General features: G+C 31.9%; 2 protein-coding genes across 2 annotated transcripts; both read left to right on the top strand.

Annotated features, from left to right (window-relative positions):
- The first annotated feature begins 9,782 nt into the window (after positions 1–9,782).
- Positions 9,783–12,621, top strand: LOC148622705 (uncharacterized). Its single transcript, XM_088574058.1, has 4 exons — positions 9,783–9,976; positions 10,184–10,207; positions 11,353–11,457; positions 12,013–12,621. Exons 1-4 carry the CDS (start codon positions 9,818–9,820, stop codon positions 12,328–12,330), a joined length of 606 nt encoding a protein of 201 aa, XP_088430184.1. The 5' UTR covers positions 9,783–9,817; the 3' UTR covers positions 12,331–12,621.
- A 5,965-nt stretch (positions 12,622–18,586) lies between these two features.
- On the top strand, positions 18,587–20,064 carry LOC148622704 (helix-loop-helix protein 13-like). The gene is made up of 2 exons (XM_088574057.1): positions 18,587–19,133; positions 19,708–20,064. The coding sequence occupies exons 1-2, from the start codon at positions 18,611–18,613 to the stop codon at positions 19,788–19,790; spliced, it is 606 nt and encodes a 201-aa protein (XP_088430183.1). The 5' UTR covers positions 18,587–18,610; the 3' UTR covers positions 19,791–20,064.
- The last annotated feature ends 715 nt before the right edge of the window (positions 20,065–20,779 follow it).

Raw genomic sequence — 20,779 nt, 5'->3', positions numbered from 1 at the left:
GTTATATCCTTCCTTAGAAATATCAATATTTTCTTCAACGTATTACTATCATTAAAATCTTTAATAATAATTTCATTACATTCACCAATAAGCTCATTAATCAAAATTTTGGTGACAGAGTTAACATCAAGAGAGATAAGTCGATCATATAAGGCATCGATAATATCAACATTTAAAGCATCATTAAGCACTTGACAATTATTTTCATCCTATTTAGGTTTGATAATGTTATTAACATTATTTTCTATTACATTTGTAGCAGTTATATTACACAATATTTCAATATGTAAAGCATTATATACATTATTTATCATTGGATCAAAAGGCAATATTTCAAAATCAGATACATAAGGGAACAATTCAGGTGATAAACACAAAAATCAACAGTATATGTCAAGGAACCTCTATCGTTAAATAATCTACCATTTGCAATCAGATTTTCAAAGTTTTTACATAACTGTAACAACCTATTTGCATTATTATTAACATTATTACAACAAGAAATTTTTACATCAAAATTTTCTAAGTTAACAATGTTAATAATGTCTTCTAACTTTACAGAAAATTACACTCAACTGCCCAAAAGAGTAAAATCACCTTAAGTACTCGTAAATCTCTCAGCATGTAAACTCTGTAGTCTTTTTCAGCTGTACGGCTGATCAAATCATTCTGAATTACATCTAAAATACTGCCATAGTCACTATATTCTGGTGGTATATACACAGAACCAAATATAACAGTCTTGCTAAAAACATTTTCACATGAGCTATGCAGTACTTTGACATTCTAAAATATACATTCCCTTACAAATATAATTATCCCTCAGATTTACATTTTGCATTTGAACAATTCAATGGTGGCAATGTTTTGAAATGTTCAATTTATATCGCATTATATTGATCTAATTTTGACTCACAAAAGCACAATATATCATAATGAGCAGTTAATTCCTCCAGATTTGGTGCCTTTAATATAAATTCAATACCACACGCATTTAAGCACAAGATCTGACTTATTTTATCGTTCGCGTACATAGTCATACTTACAACAGAAAAGCTTCTTTCTCGGAGTTATGCCTTGCAGCTGTTTTTCTGCTTACCATACATGTTTGATACTTTATGGTACAAATATTATGCCAAATATAGATAACAAAAACCAATAATATATGGATTGGCGTAATTCAAACGATTTGTGGCGCAAATGATATCTCTTAGATTTGTAATTGATAAATAACATTGATAAATAAATTTAAAAAAGTGTAGTTGATAAGTTTTTAATGAGATGCATACTTTATATTGAGTTTTAGGTTTTGTATAAAATAGATTGTGAATTGTGGATTTAAACAGCACTACTACAACCGGCTGAATAAGAAAAAACTTTATAAATATGAAAGTAATATCGGACCCGACATACTGGCAACATCTACAGTAGGATATACATATTAACAGCGGTTATTACTTTTAGAAAACTGTTATAAATCACTCATTTGTGTTGAAAAAAAATGTAAACTTAATGTGATTTATATGAAAACAAATATATTCTTTTTCTGGTTTTCTATAATACCAAGAAAGTTAAGTTTACGAATGTTCTAATAATTTCAAGGGCTTTGTTTTTGCAAAAAACAATTCCTTTTAAATAGATTCCGGTTTCGATGTGGTTTAAATGATGACCAGGTACCTTTATGGTGTATAATATATATAAGTGCATTTTTGAAGAATGTTTTAATTACGATTACACACAAGAACTTTAGAGCTACCGGTTCACTTGATGACCAGTACTAGTTAAGCGGATAATTTATAGTTTAAGCGTATATGTTAAGAATTGTTTTAATGATGATTAATCACAAGAACTCTATAGCTACCAGTATATCGACAACTTAGCGTGATTTCCTTAAAATGTTGTCGGCTTTCTGAATATGCTTTACATTATATAACATGTAAAACCAAGAATTCATTGTTCATTAATGAGGAAACAGTTAAAATGACGTAATATTGTTTTCTGTTTATAATTGCAAGAAAACAGTGACCATTAATTAAAGCACTCATACTACATTTGGATCCTACAAAAAAACTACCGTTTGGTTTTATTGTGGCAATTTTTAAGGTCAAAGGTCAAGGTGAATTGAATAGACAAGTTATCTAGCTTGTCAATTGTCTTCACAGTAAATTCGTCGGAATTCTTAATAATGAATACGGCAAACCGATTTCACATATTATTTGCAAAGAAAACGCATGCGTCTATCATTATCGATAATCATGACCTTTTTTGTAATAGGGGTGTTAGAAAATCTCTGTTCTCCAACAGTTTTTGGGCTTTTTTACACCTCAGCTAAACATACAAAATATTACTTGACATAATTAACCAGATGATAGTACTCATATCCGTAATGTTAACGTATTCAATGTTTAAGAATAACAAGTGAATGCTAGCTTGAAGGACTTTTTACTTGAAAATTTTTCAAGAATTTTACGATGAACATATGAAAAATTCTATAAAACCTTAATATACCCTGTCCGACCAGATCGACCCACAAAACTCTTTATATGCTATAAAGAAGCATAAACAATGGCTTATATTTTACACTAAAAGTAAGAACAGGAACCTGTCGTAATAGATACTAGGGAAGCATTAATACCTTCTAGAAAACATAAAATAGATACTAGTATTCGAAAATAATCACCGATATGTTTAGATGTTTAGACTTTTGTTCCATTTATTAAGGTGATACAAGCAGATTAGTAATCAGCCCTTCCCACGTCCGGTTTCATGTCATCCCATTCAGCACTAACCTATCTTACATTGAACCACATTGTATTTTTTCCCAAAATACTTATATTTAAATGAACTGTATAATGATATATTTGTAAAATATTATTGATGCCACAGATACATAAAAGGTGCTTGAAGATATTAATAAATGAACGGTTGATTTCAGATATTCTCGCAATATACCCGTTGATACAACACAGTTCTACAAACCTTTGTAGAAGTTATGGTTCTATAGCTTTATCAGATAATAAAGAAATAGGACAGCTGCTATTAAGGCGAGATTTCTTGACAGCTAGTCACAAAGCCGAAAGAGTAAGAAGACATTCTAAGGCCATCACTGACCAAATTGTAGGTATATTTCAAAGATTTTAAAGAGAGGTCAAAGTCCTGCGATTTAGAAAACTATTGCTTTCCACATTACGTAAACATTCGAAATGCCAAAATACCTGATATTACTATTGTCATATAGGTTTTATCCCTTAGCATGAAATTGTGTAATTTTTCTATTAATGCATCCCGTAAGTCCTATACATTAGAATTGATCTATGTTTGTTGAAACTTTACAAATTTGCAACATAACAAAAATGATGTTCGATGTAGTTTCAACACATAATATTAAATCAATTTATATTTCTCTATAATAGAAAGAATTGTATCCACGGTTATCTGGACTTAGGAGAAGTACATGGCATTGTTCCAATTCTGTACGGATTGATAGCTTCTCTAGTGTTAAGGTAAATACACGAATAATTTTACTTTAAAAATCATATTTGATGAAATAGATAATACTAAGCAATTTAGTGGAATTCATAAAGAAGCTTTCGTTTTGATGTTGAATTATTCCGATAACACTGATTAAAATATTAAAATTTTCAAAGAATGTGATTCCATTTAAGATATTTCAGTTGTTTCCGTCCGAATGCGATTTCATTTATGATATTTCAATTGTTTCAGACCGAAGCTATCGCTGAATACTACAAAGCTCTCCAAGAGTCCAAAGATATTTTAAGACAGTTTAATATTCCTGAATACCGGACACAGTTCTATAGACTAGGTGATGTTTATATAACGTCCTTGATGAACGAAATGTGCAAAATAATGGCAATAGCAGATATTGCTCCATATAGAACGACAAATACCTCTACAGATACATGTCAAACAACCACCAGATTAGAAAAGTTTCAACAAGCGTACTTTTTTCTTGAGTCTCTCAAAGAGATATCTCTTACAATATATGACGAGTATACATCGATGAGACCTTCTGATATTTTGTAATGGCTGAAGGAAATAGAACCTGTCCTTATGAAGATAAAAAAAATCCAATTTATGTTGAGGTCCATGTCCTTGCCAAGTTGACTTAAAAACGGCGCGTAGCTGCCGTTAGGTAAAAAAGCTTTTGCCTGCACTTAATTTTGCCAATTTTTCTTTAAATACATCCAGGAGAGGCATAAATGATGCTCTAAAACTCTATCTCCGCGGAGCTTCGGGGGGCGGCTTCGTCTTCCTGGACCCCTTACCTTTAGCGGCCCCCAGACCCCCTGTCCTAATTTTGCCTACAATTCAATTTGGCCTCAGCTACGCGCCTGGTATTTATCTGTGATATTAATATTTATATATCTGTATTTTCGTTTGTTTGTTTGTTTATGATTTAAAATATAGATACATCAAAAAATTTTGTCATGATTTTATTTTGATAAAGAAGCCTTCAACATCTAAACAAACAAGATTTTATATCGTTAAAGGATTTGGACCAATTTTCCCTGTGGTTGTCCTGGCTACTTACGTCATGAATGTATTTGGCCGAATGTGGAATCCCGGAACAATAGACGTTATATCATGAAGTAAAACCATACGAAGTGTACTTAGACAAAAAAGACAAAATTGTTACTAAAACCAAGAAGTGACATAAATGAGAATAAAATTTTAACCAAAAACTCTTTAAAAAAATACCAGTATGTAAGCCCCGAACTTAAAACTTTTAACACTCACAGTGAGATCTTGGTACGACAGTTTGACAGTATTAAGACTAGATTTTTCAACACTTTACACTTACATTCAACATCCGCACTTGAAATCCAGAATCAGAAACATCACACAGAGCTGCTATTCCAAGAAAGATAAAACAATCGGATATAAAATCATAGTGATTGGTATACATAATTGGTCGCATTGAGCCTGTCCACTCACTATTATAGGATCGACTTAAAATAAACTGTATTTTTGGAGTGTTAAAAAGTCACTTGAAGTGCTCGATAAATTACGTGCTTATGTGGGGTCTTTCGAATCGATTCAAAGTTTTGATTTTTCAACCCTATACACTAAAACATTGTCTACTATTCATGACAAATATGTTATCATATCAGCAGACAAAGCCCAAGACAACATTGTGTTTGTCTGCAAAATGTATTATATCCAATGTTTATTATCAGAGGTAGACGTAGGAAACAATAACAGTAATAACAGTTTTTAGTGGAGTCCGAGTTGCTCATTTACTTTTGTTACTTTGTATGTATGATTTTAGTTACTTTATGTTCTTTGTTGTGTGTGTCTGTTTTCCATATCTGGTCTTTGTTCCTGGATTACATTCTTTTGATTACCGCTATAACCTTGGTTCCCTTGATTACTCTATAACCTTGGTTCACTTGATTACTCGTTCTATCTGATTTGAACACGAATTTGCATTTTTAGTAAAAATAAGAGTTATTTACTTTGTATATGTGGATTGTCTTCGTTTTCTGTTCCCTATTTTCACATTAAGGACATTTCTTTGGCTTCTGATATCTATTTTGACATATCAGCACCAGACCATTTTAAACCTACAAAAAGGTATGTCCTCTTGGTATGTAGTATCAATCCAAATTCTTCCCATGCGTGTTAAGGGACCACGGCACATCATTATTCATACAATTAATGATAAAACCTGTATCATGCTGAAAACTGCTTTTAAATATAGGGTGTTAGTTTTTTTTTATGTAAAAACGCTATAAGCGAGTCAATGTTAATACCAAGACAAGATATTTTATATTTAACGATTTGACAACAATATCAAAACTATATCCCTTACGAATCACCCTATTTGACGGTTAAGCAAACTTATTGGGTGAGTATTGATCTTTCTGTGGTTTTCTTGCCATAAGAAATAACTTTCCCATACGTTTTAATATTTTACAAGTACGTCTGTATTTGAGAATGAGTTCCTTAATGTATCGGCTGAAAATATTTGTGACTGTTTTACGAGCTTGTGATACCAAAAACCTTGATGTAGTAATTTCTCGCTTATATAAAGATTTCTTTCGTTAAAATCCGAAACATTGTAACAGATACGAGCAAATAAAACCAGTTGTGATATATATACATACCATATGATGGTGACAAGGGGACGTCACCATCTTAAAACAGATAGTTAACGATAGGGAATGAAAAATCATCCTTTTTGCGTAAATTTAAGCATTAAGTTTACCATTATTGATATGAAAACTTAGATTAAGAAACGCACATTCTTTATTACCAGTATTTGATTTATTCAGTTCTGTAGGATAAATTATTGAAGTCGTTGTTGTTAAGAGCCAAAATATCGTTTATATGTTTTCGTTAGTAAAAATAATCGAAAAGAATTCGATCAAATATATTCACGTCCCGATTATTCGAACGACCATTTGAAAACATATGCAAATTTTTGTTTTATGAGATTATGTGGAAGACTTATCATGGACCATGGACCATGTGCACAGGTAGGATAAGCGTCCTCTGCTTTTCTAGAAACACTCGCCGAGTTGCTCATAAAAAGTCAAGTCTGGGGTAGATTAAAGAGGAAAGGAAAACTAAGACACGATGAACAAACCAGTTTTCGTGGTGCAGATGGGTACACCGTAACGATCCACGAGTTTATGATGACGACCATAAAACTTCTGTAGTGATGATTACAAACTTGTAGCAACTTAACCCTGTTCCAGAAGCCAGAAGTCTAGCGCGATACAAAAAGTCTTAAAAAAAAATCAAAAAACGAATGAGTTGTGATATGAAAGTCATTCATATTCACATGAACATTCACCAACATAAATATTTACATGTATTTGCTGTTTTCACGAAAGACATTTATTCATATATATATTGTATTCGCGTTTACCATTCAGAATTATTATCAGACAAGATGATATGTTTATAACATAAAAAATTTCGTCTGTACGAAGAGCCGCAATGGAGAATGTAAATGTTGGTATATATATATATATATTAGAACTGTCAAATTTGCGTTCCCTCTGCGGGACTCGAACTCGTACCGCTGTGACATCTATGACGCCTGTACTAAGTCCAGCGCCCTAGACCACTCGGCCAGCTAGTCTATATGAAAATATAGCTTTCGCCGCCCGGGTCATTCCTCCTCGTAGGATTAATCTAGGGCTATAAAATAGTACACGATGTATGGTAGTACAGGACAGTTCATCTAGGCGTTATTACGTAGGATAGAGGATCAAATTAATGATGCATGTCACAACAAAGCAATATACTACAACGTCTCAGAATGTGACGACTCTATTCGCTACACTGCTCCATCAGATCAAATTGATACAAGGAAGATAACGTCAACTTATAGAAGGGTCCGAAAAATTCCAAACGATGTTAGAACTATCAAATTTGAGAAGCAAATTTTTGGTCGTTCCCTCCGCGGGAATCTGTCTGAAAGATTGTTTATATTACCTCAGTCTCCCTCTTCAAACACTTGTTATTATTGGTGGGCCTTATTATGACGACAGATACGCCCACTTTTGTGACTTCATCGATCGTACTTTAATTTCTCTGTTTAAATTGTGTTGCATGAGACAAGTTTTCTTCTAACCACCGATATTTTTCTTCAATGTCCAATCAGCTCAATATAATGACGGTAATATCGGGAAGATAATCTTCTTATGTCTTCTAAGTTCGCAAAAGGAGAGATTAAGTAGGTATATAACAACGAATTAAAAAGAAATCGACTTATTTCATAATTAAATGAATACATTTTGATATTGAAAAATGGGCCCATCGGAGACTGAAATGTTTTAGAAGGGAAATAACCTATTACAGATCTACTCCCCACACTTCTCCGAAAGAAGTACTAGTGCCGGAAATTGTCAACGGAAGTAAACAACAAACAACAATTGTTAAAGGTTCATTCATGGCATTCGTTTTAATAAACATTATACAGCTTATCCCTTTAAATTTTACAGTTAATGCACATTATATAAACATCACAAAAAATGATTATAAATAAAAATCGATCGGCCAATCCACATAAATTTTATATAAAACTTCTGTTTATAATTATACGAAAATTCGAAAATCGGCGTTTAATTTTCGAAAATGTACCTGTTAAAATCCGGAAATGTCTCTTATCATTACTTTTAGTATACTGTTGGCGAAATATTTTTCCTGCATTTCCAAGTATACTGATTACATACATTTATCTATTCACATAACCAGGCCAAACGTAGTGTACCCTGCTCAGAAGGACTAGAATGTATTTGCTTTACTATCTTCTTATAGCTTTAAAAGTCATGCATATTTATACAATAGTTCAAAATAGTCATAAAAAGTTTAGCATTCTGGTGCATATAAGCTACAACTGAAATTTTGTGACCACGTTGCGAAATGTAACTGTTCTGGACATGAATTTATTGTCTCATTAATATCTTATAATTTTTAAAGTCGTGTTTAAACTTATGTTAAAAATGGCCGTCATAAGCTTCAAATTCTGTTGCGTATACATGTAAGTTACACCTATAAATTTTGGTGCGAAATGTAATAGTGTTACGATAGATTTCAGTCATAAAGTATTTTTTCTATGCTGTATCGAATCCTCCCTGCTTTAGTCCTTCTCACAAAGGCTACATTATTAACCATATTCAATCGTTTGGATTTTTAAACACAAAAATATCAAATATTTAAATTTCAACACACACACACAAAATTTAGAAAACATCCAACAATTTTAATTTCAAGATTTTTAAATTTCCAAAAAAAAAAATTTCGGTAGTGAAATACGGCCGTCTGCTTCTTCATTATGTTTTTTTTTTAAATAAAAATGGTGTAAGCGATTTATAATATGTTATGCAATTCAAATGCAAAATGCAATTTATAAGCCTTTCTTCGTAAAAACAATCATACGTCACATGAAGACATCGTTTCATGTGTTTTAAATTATCTAGTAATGATATACGGTATAGCTGAGATCGCTATGTCATTTTCTACCAACAGATAAAAAATTATTGATTTAAAATGCTATCGGGGAAACAATAAAGTTGCCTGTAATATTCTTTCTTGATATGATTTAATTCATTTTTTTTCTCAAAAGATGTAAAACATCTGACTAAAACTATTTAAGTCTCTGTTTAACATAATTCAAGGGATGTTAACCTCGTACGGAAGTAAATCACTAGTTGGTTCAGCCGAATTCCGGTAACATAATTTAATTGGACAGTAAGAATTAAATACAAATCGAGTTAAAGATTTGACCAAAAACCGTGAAAATCGCCAGGCCAGAACCAATTATGAGATATTTTAGATATTTACAGTGCTTCCTTTCCGGCAGAAAATTTCCCAGTTTATGGTTAGTATATAAGATGTTAGATAATCATCAGAAGTAGACAATTTAGTAATATGGGTTCATCCAAGATAATATTCTGTAAGTTCTTTGAACTACACAAGTTCATATTTTGCATGTTTTTTTGGTTTGTTTGTTTGTTAGTGTTTTTTTTTGGTTTTTTGTTGTTTTGTTTTTGTTTTGTTTTCTTATTTCTAGATAATAAAAAGATTAGTGTCTTTTATTACAAAAAAACTACTTCATTCATTTACAGGTTTTTATCGAATTTTCGTATTCGTTCTTGTTTCCCAAACAAACATCATTTATCTATGTTGTACGTGGGTAGAATACAAAAGGGGTGTCATATTATTAAAAATAATAACACAGAATTCATTTATGTGAATTCATATGGTAAATTGGTTATGATGTAAAATATCTAATATTTCAGCGCTTTCAGTTTTACTCGTATCTATAGTAAATGTCCATAGTATGAAACATGTGTGTGGAGGACGAGCAAATATACAAGTCTTGAATGAACTGGTTATAAACAATCCACAGAGAGTCAGAAACATTGAACATATTATTGAAACGTGTAGGAAAAAATCCTCATGGGTACAGAGACATGCATCAAAGCTTATAAACAAATACGTAAGTTATATAATTTAGTCATTGATATCAAATACAACTTTCAAGTGACAAGTTAAATATCTTTCAAAGAATAGACAAAGCTAACCCATCTTTGATGTAATTTAAACATTTTATCAAATACTACGGTTTATATGGTCTTATTTATTAAATTAACAAAAATTTTTTTTAATATATATGTATATATAAAATATGCATTTTTGCTACTAGGAAAGGTTAGAGCCAATAAGACAGGTGAGATTCAGTTTGACTGCTTATTGTTGCTAATATGGTCATTGTGGCCAAGCAAGTAATGTACTATGCTTTATTTGTCTAATTCTGTATTTATCTATGTTAGGAGATAAAAAATAGAAATACTATTTTTTGTCTTCTTATCTGTCTTTGTATCTTTGTTCCTGTTTTATTTTCGTTTATTTGTTGTTGTTTTTTGGCAACGTAGTTCTGAATTTTGAATTTATCATTTTTCATAATGCTTGTTTTATTTTTGTTATTTATTTCATCGAAGAACTGTACGACAAATTATCATATTATTTATTAAAACAGCGGCTTCAGTTTTGTGTTTATAATCAGCTGATTCTAATCGTACGATCTAAATGAACCCGTGCGAACTTCGACATGAATACCAATTTACACTGTCTAGGTTGCATACATACCTCCATAATGAAACTAACTTCATCATTATCAAGTGTGATAAAATCAATAATAATAACAACAAAATTAAAGAGATGCGCAGCTGTAGTGTAAACCAACCAATCGGTCTTTGGTCTGTAATGTAGTCCTTTTAGATTTTATTTGTAGTTTGAATGTTGAATTTTTTACCATTTGATAGATTTACGTTTTTAGACTACTTTAAAAAAATGTCTTAATGAATTTAGCTGTGGTAACAAAAGAGATTAGTTCCATTAAATTTATTTATTGAAATTACTTAGTTTTAGACTACGTATCTTTTTGAATTAGAAGATGAGTTCGTGATTTTATTTTATACTCAGTATATGTTATAGCGATGTTTCGATTTCTTAAAATAAAATAAAATAATTTTAACATTTTGATTTTAGGGTACTTTATATATAAGTGTCTAATGAGGCTGGATATTAGATGTTATAACATCTGATGTTTGTTGTATACATATTTATGTATGATCAAATATGTGACACTATAATAAACTAATTATTTATTTAGTTGGAATAACTATTGAGGCGAAGAATGTAAAATAATAACATTTGCCCTTTAAAAAAAATTAAATGTCAAAATATTTTAAACCTTATTAATATAAATAAATTGTATGAATATTTTGTGTCTTTAGTATCTGAAATGTCACCGAGTTATATAAACTTAATTCATCAATAAACATCAACATTTTTTTTATCATTTTCTGACAGAGACGCCAAAGATATACTAAAGACGAATATGTTTTGTTAGCTGATGTTCCCCAATGTTTGGACCACATCGATACAGAACAATTGTCTAATTCCATCTGGACTAATGTAAGTATATCGTAGGTATTTCCGTTCATAAATAAATCCTTATTTTTAGCAAATCAACGGGTATATAGTGAATCAAAAATTTAAGAATTTTTTTATCTCAAATACATGAAATAAGCGATGATGGTTTCGTTTGAAATAATTTTCCTTCAAAACATCAATACATGTAATATATGTTTAAAAGTACTGAATAAAAGTACAAGAATATATTGAAATTAATTCAATTACTTTACATTTCATACCCGCCTTACCTGAATGAGATATTCTCATCCGCACAAAACGGAAACCCCTGTCAAAATGGAAAATGAGATATATTCAACGTATATATGTTACTTCATGTCTTCGTTGTTTTGATAAACGAGAATATTTCCTAAATAATTTAAGTACATAAAATTTTCGTCAACACAGTTCACTATTGGCTAATTTAATAGCTTCATACCTTTTTCAAGAAATATTTTGAAACTTATTTAATAATTTTGAAGGCGTTAATATGTATACTTTATAAGCTAATGATGCATGCTAATTTAAGTCTATTGATTACTATATATTTTCTTGCAGACTGCGGAGATGCTGAGGGAACATTACAACGTATTGCAGAGTATAGTAGCAGTATTGTCTACAATGGAGGTAGAAGAAAATGACATGGGATTTTATGAAAGTTTACGATCAATACGGTCCGCCGCTGAGATACTTCTTTGTGAAGTTTATGTTGGTGCTGCTACTCATGGCGGCAGTCTACCGTCAAGAGATCTACGTGATCCTATTCCTCTTTGTCAGCACCAAGAAAGAATGGATAGATATATCAGAGATTACTTCCTTATTCACAAAATTAAAGCCGTGTCAGAGCTTCTGCAGCAACACTATATTGAAGTGTAGTTTGCGTAAAAAACCGTCCATTGAATTTTGTTTTAAAAAGGCCAAGAAAAGGGCAAGTTGGAATTACATTACGTCGAGCATATTCGTCCTTCTAGATATGTTGTCAGTAGATATTGTTTAATGATGCTATAAATTGCAATGTTTTGTTTTTCATTTGATGTGCCAAAATGTGCCGAAGTAATGTGGATTTATTTTTATAAACATTTTATATCTTATGACATACAGTATTTTTGTATTTTATTTTGTTTTATTGTTAAGTTTGATACATATCTGAATTCTAGTCACTTTTGATTGTTGGATTTACCTTTTTGTTAGTGATACAAATAGAAAAATAATGTCATTTACCTTTTTAGTAATACAAATAAAATAATGTTTAAATAACATGGCTAGTTTTTGTCTTGTTTCGATTGCATAGCTACATTTTTTACAATTCTTTTTAAAAATACAAAATATTATCTACAAGGTATAATTATCATTATATGATATCAATGTTCAGGACTCAATAAAAACTCCTAACCACAGATTTATACTGAAATTTAGGAGAGGCGTCAATCGTGGACTTGACAGTACAAATTGAGATCACTGGGGGTGTGTAGGCGGAGCCAAAACGGGTTTTCGCCACCGTCTAATCTAGATCAGCGCCAAGAAATCTTCAATTTCATTACGGTTAACCCATTTTGATGCAACTGCCAAATATAGATGTGAAAAAGAAATTTAACTTGAAAGACAACGTCTGTGCATGATTTAAGAAAATTAGGCTGTCAATCGTGGTATTAGACTTATTACAAGCCCCTCTTTCTAAAGGGGTAGGTTAGGTTTATATCAAATAAACTTTGTCGAATCGATATGGATATTGCAAAAAAAAATTAGTTAAATTATAGTGTAAATCAATCTCATATTTTGTTATAACTGAAAAAAAAATGAATTAAAAAAAACTTCATGCGCTTTTTAAAGTTTCGAATTTAGTTGTCAATTGCAAAATAGTAATCAAGAAAACCAGAGCTCTGGTGTTAATCAAAAGCAACCCAAGGAGAAAGACTAGAAAGTGAAAACAGACGCACACGACAAAGTACATGAACAAAACAGAATAATACGTACAAAGAAATAAAAAAATAAATAAATGAGCAACTCGGATTTGCCTAAAAATTGGAACATGCACCAGGTGCTTCGGTAGGGTAAGCGTAACAGTCAAGTCGAGCGAAGACGAATGAGGAAAGGAAACTGTCACACAGTGAACAAATCGGTTTTAAGTTGCAGATGGAAACACCATAAAAATCCACGAGTTCATGATGACGACCATAAAATATCTGTTGTGATGACTTCAGTCTTGTAGCAACATAAGCCTGTTCGCAAGGCCTAATTGTAAGAGTCAACTTGCATTACAAAAATGTCTGCGTGGTTTCAGCAAGCTCTGGCATAAAGTGTGAGTTGTGGTATGAAAACTTCATACGCAGGTGCTGAAGGAATGTTGCTACAGATAAATAGAAAGTTGACAATACGGAATGAAAAGTCATCGCGTTTGTCGTATAGCTTGGTCAATATTTTTTTCCATCCATCTTTGAGTCTAGGTCAAGATATGAGGCCGACTTCACAGTGTCTGCAATAACCTGCGTATAATCCCCGAAACTAAGATTACTTAACGATAATGCGTCACCTAAATAGCCGAAACTGATATCAAAGGATCTGGTTAAATAATATTTCTTTTTTTCGGATTATTAGAGTGAAGGAATATATGTAGGTCAGCGAGTAGATGCAATATTATTTAGTTGTGGTCTCCATTGGCATCGCTTCCCCGTATTTTGAAGCTATTCTAGGTTTGTAGTTCTCCATGTAATTGTTCATCGATTAAACCAAAGTACTAAATTTTGAAGCACTTATAATAAGCTCCTACAAAAACCTCATAATAGATTATAAACTAGGGGCTTTCCCTGGGTATGCTTCCTCTGGAACTATCTCATCTTAAAATATTTAAATACATCATGGCATTGTCTGGATCTTTCAACCCTTTAATCAGTACTTAAAATAAACTGTAATTCTAAATTTATTTTTTAAATTAATACTTTCTGATGAATTATGTAATGAATCATATTCATAATATTTCATATCTTTTCAGATTTATTTATCTTCTTAAACTGTCAGAATAACATGATACTTTTTAATGTCTGCGGGTTCTGATGTCTCTGAATTGGCCATTTTGATGCTTCGGTATTTTTTGTCGACATTCTTTGACCAGTTAATGTTTGTCTTCTGTCATCCGACCAGAGACAGTCTTTGACCTGTTAATGTTTGTCTGTCTGTCTTCAGACCTAAGACAGTTTTTTGTCAGTTAATGTTTGTTCATCTGTCCACACACCTGAGACAGTCTTTGACCAGTTAATGTTTGTCCGTGTCTCCTCAGAGGACGACATAAAAGCTCTACAGACTCTGGTTTACAGGTACTTCTGTGATGAACATTTATGTTTTTGTGGAAAGACCGATTTTCTTTCATGTCATCGTACTACAAACTTCGTCAGGACTTAAGGTAGTAAAAAGTGTTTCCAGTTTTGTAAGTCTCGTTCCAATACATGTACTTAAGTTGAGTGGAGTAGTTTCTGGAGTTTAATACCATATTTATCTGCAAGTTTTACGTTATTCTCTAAATATCTATTTTAGTTTTTACCATTTTATTTTGATGATGTTCAGTATTTTAGACGTTTATTCAGTATATGTTTGTAATATTCTATTGTATGTTGCTGTTTTTTTTTTAATTTGCATTTTTATTCTCATTTTCAAAGTTCAAGAGTCAATAAATTCTGGTAGAATTTTAAATGATGTCTACTTAGTTTTATCCAATAGCTTTAAGACATGCTAGGTTCATTCCTTCAATTCCCTTATTACTAATCAAAGTTATTTTAGAAGAAATTTGTAAAAGATAATATAGTTTTTTTTATAAACGTTTGTTCATATAAACTATCATTGAAATATTTCTCAAATAAACTTCTATGGTTTTCATCAAATAACATGTAAAATTTGCTATTGTAAAAACCCGTGTTAATGAAAGGAAAATTCTCAATGTGAAAATAATATAAAAAATAGAATAAAAATATTAGAAAAAATATAGTATTTATGTGTTTAAAAATTAAATTATATTTTTTACATTTACACTTTTCATTAATCAAAATAATGTCAAGTGCCTGTGAACAATACTTTTTTTCTATATAAGTATTCAGCGTAGGAGAACAGCTTGCAGGATTTACTACCTTATAATAATACTTGGGTATTTCGACTAATCCTAAGTAAGTTCTTTAAGCTATTAAGAGGGGCGACAGTCTAATTTACGAGGTTTGCGACACTATTACCATTTCCTTTGGAATTATCACTTCCTTTTATTTAGGTCCCATTGGGAATAATGTGTCATCTTTTAACGAATCTGTGTAGGTTGTGCTTGAGTTAAGTTACATTTTATCATTGTGAAATAATATTCATACAATGTATTAGGGTAGAACACTTCTTTTTATCTTGAACATGTGATATCCACTGAAGTGCAGTCGATATTAATAACCATGGAAATCCACGATTTAGAGCCAGAAACGAGAACAAAACATCAAAGAGAAAGATCTAATTATGGAGACTATGATTGCTATAATAAAAGCAGAGAAGAATTAGGACGATAAGAAACCTTGACTAGGGAGGATGCACTTCTATAAAAAAAAAGATATTTGATGTTCCATTTTAATAAAAATCTTCCACTACATTTCTCTTTGTAATAAATTAAAATAAGTAATTCCTTATAGGTGTCCCGTGCGGGTCTGGGTGCCAAAAGAATAGGTCCGCAGCAGCGCTAGGCTTGTCGTAGAAGGCGACTAAATAGCACTCAGAGCCCTTGCCGAGAGCTAGTGCACTCTACCCACAGAGCAAGTGAGTTGCGTGCCCCAGGTAATTAAATGGGATAACCCTGGCATGCTACATCCTGGGGCCGTCGTGTCATAATATCCTGAAATCCTGACCGCAAACCATAGTGGTTAACCGTTTGGGGAAGATGCCACGTTCCTCCCACGTTATTATTAAAGAACACTGCTGTGGTATTCGAAAGTAAGAGGAACCTTGGCACTCCGTCGCAGGAGGCTAATTTCCCGACCCTCGCACCTCTACCTATTATCCTTGTGACCCATCCCATTTTTCATTTCATTTTAATTTAATATTCATTTCATCATCTATTTCATGTTCATCGCCTGGATATAGCAGAAATATTGGTGCTTAGGCGTTAAACGCCAACAATCAATCAACCTTATTGGTATATCAAAGTGATAAGGCACTTGTTCAGACGCAGTCGGTATAGTTGCGCTTTTCACCCTTTGACCTTAAGGACGCTTTTCTATGGAAACGCAGGTCACCTAATTGCAATTCTGTTTTCCGATTGGCCAAATGCTGATAACTTAGAGGCGTGTTAAAAAAACGGTATCGAAAATTTGAAATTGTGTTCGAAAAAAAAAAACTGTATCGAAAATTTGAAATTGCGTGCCATGTATTATTATCTTGAAAGAAATGTAGAAACTTAGAAGTAAACTTATACTGCGCGTCGGCTATCTTTTTTAAAAATAGTACTTGTTTATTCTTGTATTCAAGCATTTAGTATAACAAGTTTTGTGAAAGTACATGTTCATCAGAATAAGAATAGTTCGTTGTCTGTATCTGTCGGTAACGAGAGCAGCTGTCTATATCTATTGGTAACTATGTTCTTTCGATAACTAGTGCTTGTCGGTAACTAGGTTCGTTGTCTGCCGTTGACCAGGTCCGTTTGGTAGAAATTATAAATCTGGAAAATCGCATCACTTAAGTTTGCCGCTGAAGTAATCAAGATACTGTTTGTTTTAAATAAATGTTATGAATAATTCCTTTTTACGTACAAAAAATTATGAATAAAAATGGCTGACTAAACTATTATGTCATTCAAGGAAATAAAACTCGTGGAATTTTTGTCAAGGAGTGCAATTGTATTTTACTCTCGTTGGGCTTTTTAATAAACTTCCGAGTATTTAAAGTTCGTTCGAATCGTAGGTTAACTAACAGACTATACTGTATACGCGTTTGCTGCATGCGCCGGGTGCAGTCTAACAGGAAGTTAATTATTTAGATTTTTTTTTAAATAGTATAGAATTGCAAATATTCTAAATATGTAGAAAATATAAATGATTTATAATTTCAAATGTACATCTTCGCTATTTTATTATCACACTATAATCTTGGTTAAATCATTTAACCCAGTTCTAAGCCAGCTAATATCTTCCGGGTACATACCTCGTAACAATCCCTTTATTGTAGAATTTTAAATACCTAAACTGTTGAAGAAGGTAATTATTGGTACATGTATATGATCGTATTCTATTTTCCACATATTTTCTTTACCCGTTTTTCGGTACATTAAAGTACAATAAAAAAAGAATTTCGTAAAGAAAACAATCTAAAATAACTTTGATTTTTTTTTTATTTTCACCCCCCTCCCCACACATAAACTTAATTTCATAAATATCACCGTTCTGAATCTAATATTCCAAGATTGAGGCATTGTAAGATTAAAATAATTGTTTGCTTATCATTGTAGTGTCTATTATCACCGTTAAAAGACCAGTTTCCATCTGAAAAAAAAATCAATAAAAAAAATTCCCTGTTAACTCGTCACTTGCCCATCATACTTGATGTCAAATTCATTAATCCAAACTTTTTCTTGAGTTTGTTCAAGCAGAAATTAAGTGCAGGGCCAAGTACTTAAACGGAAAGGACAAAAATAATTAATTTTCCTCTAATTACTTGTAAAGAATAATAGAAATTTCTGTCAATACAAATATTTTCTCTTATTTACGCAACAATTATTGTGTTTGTATCTGTAGGGTCGGTAATCGATTGACTATCTTCGTTTAGGAGCCCGTGGCATTATAACGGTGAACATCTCTCACTGCTGTGCTCTGCTGGACATCCTTGTTCAAGTGTCTCTCGTCTTTAATTGTTTCGTTGGCTTTTCTCTTTGCCAATATTGTTATGCTTACAGTCAATATGAATCTCGGCTTCTTGGAGCGCGACATCGGACGTGGACAAAATGACTGTCATCAGTTATTTAATTAGTTCCAACATTTGAATCTGACAAGCGATTGGCATGTAATTAAAATAGTATATAAATATAAAATCTTCAATCTTAGAAATAATAATTGCCCATGCCATGCATATATAAATGTTGTCAGTTTCATAGTACTCAATTTTCATTGAAAGCCCAGACTAGAGTACCTGAATAAACAAATTTGTTTATATGGAGGTAGCTACAGACATTCCGCTTCAGTTTTATAATTACTGTCGAGCACTGGATGACGATGTTGCTAATGATTACTGTAACACCACTCCAATGGTCGTAAATGCGACAGAAAGTGAACTGTACAAACAACGTCAGGAGGATTTTCAAAACCCGTGTCATGCTGCCTCTCAACATAACTTTTGCGTTGGAGAAGATGATGTCTTCGTTGAAAATTTTGATACAAGACGAGACTATTTTGATTATAGATTCTGTTTAAAACCACAAAGACAAGCAGCTAATGTTCGAGAGAGAAAGAGAATGTTGAGTATAAACTCTGCTTTTGAAGAATTACGATCATATGTGCCAACTTTCCCATACGAAAAAAGATTATCGAAAATAGATACTTTACGTTTAGCGATTGCTTATATAGCTTTGCTAAGAGATATGCTAAAATCAAAGGAGACTGACCCACTTTTATTTATTGAGCAGTCATTGAAGTCTGGTGCGGCTGGAAGACGAAGGGCTATCTGGAATACAAGCGGTAAGTAATAGGTTTATATGTGGTAAGACGAAGGGCTATCTGGAATACAAGCGGTAAGTAATAGGGTTATATGTGGTAAGACGAAGGGCTATCTGGAATACAAGCGGTAAGTAATAGGGTTATATGTGGTAAGACGAAGGGCTACATTGTATCTAGTTCTATACGGTTATGTGACAATATATGTGGAATACTAGCAGTAATAACTTATACGATTTAATGTGGTAAGCCTGAGGGTTATCTTGAATATAAGCAAGAACGCGTTATTTTTAAAGCATGTTTACCAAATGCGCAGCTTTTACCTGTTATTTTCCTTGTACCTTTTCTGATAACCAGGTTAGTTCTGTTATACCTTACACCTTACTCAGTTTTGAGTGCTTATTAATGTTCAATTAATGTTTACATTCCAGAAATTTGTGCTAAATTTTAACTTTTTGTGACAAAACATGTAAAAGAATTATTCGTAGTTTTTCGTTGAAATTTTTTATGTTTTATTCATATTACCCGTCTTTTTTCATTCCTTAAAGAAAGGGGTTTCCATTTATGATGTTTTCCGAATTTATACTTTCCTTTTCAGATTTGAAAGCACGATTATCATGGATAAAGTGGGAAAGCCTCGGTGTTCATAGGAGACCAAGATTAGAAGATCTTACGGGATAAAATCTTCTATCTGATTCATTGCAACACTACAGTAGTGACTATCACGGTTGTATTAGTGATAACACTTCTATGATTTAATGCATGATGTAATCTGAGATGCATACCACGGAATAAACTGGAATGGAATTATAGCGTCTTTTTGGTTATTTGTTTTCCCGTGAGTTCCCTTTAACAGTCAAGCTGTGAACAATTTCTGTATGGATAATATCACAGAATATCAAGACATAGATGCGTCTGCAGAAGTAAATTTTAATTAAATTAATATATTAATAAATATTTTAGACGAGAACTTTAATCTTTTCGCCAACACAACAAAGCAAGTGTAAGATTGTGACAAATTTTCTTTTCATATATATAACTTTATCGAAAATTACAATTTAGTGGGTTTCGAAATTTCAAAAATCTGACGGTTTATGGTGAAACAGTAGACTGTGTACATAATTTGTACATCATGACTAAAAACTAAGGCAGATATTTTTTAAAGTTTGCTGTTTTCTGAAGTCAATTTATGTTTCACATATTGCAACGTCATTATTGTGAGGGACCGTCTTTATGAGAATTTTAAGATCATGATTATATCGAAACGATCGGATGAAAGATTTACTACAAATAAAATTTCGTAATATTAATATAAATAACTTCTTTTACATTGTAACATATATATATATATATATATATATATATATATATATATATATATATATATATATGTATCCACTTATCGTACAAAAAAATTATTCAACTTGTCAGGTACAAAATTGCGATTGGTGTTGGCTGTAAAATATTTCCATTTGGACTGACCTCCAAAAATAATTATAGCTGGCAAGAACTAGCAACCATTTTCATGGCTCGAAATTAATCTTTTTGCAATGGTAAAAGGAAAAATTAACTGGTAATCCTCCCGTTAGATATAGCAAACCCAAATCTCCTTTCGTTAGATAAGGCAAACCCAAATCTCCTTCCGTTAGATAAGGCAAACCCAACTTTCT

This window comes from Perna viridis, chromosome 3, assembly GCF_037379345.1.
Source record: "Perna viridis isolate PV_CMFRI_1.1 ecotype Kerala chromosome 3, ASM3737934v1, whole genome shotgun sequence".
Lineage (NCBI taxonomy): Eukaryota > Metazoa > Mollusca > Bivalvia > Mytilida > Mytilidae > Perna > Perna viridis.
This window is presented reverse-complemented; position numbering and strand designations above follow the sequence as displayed.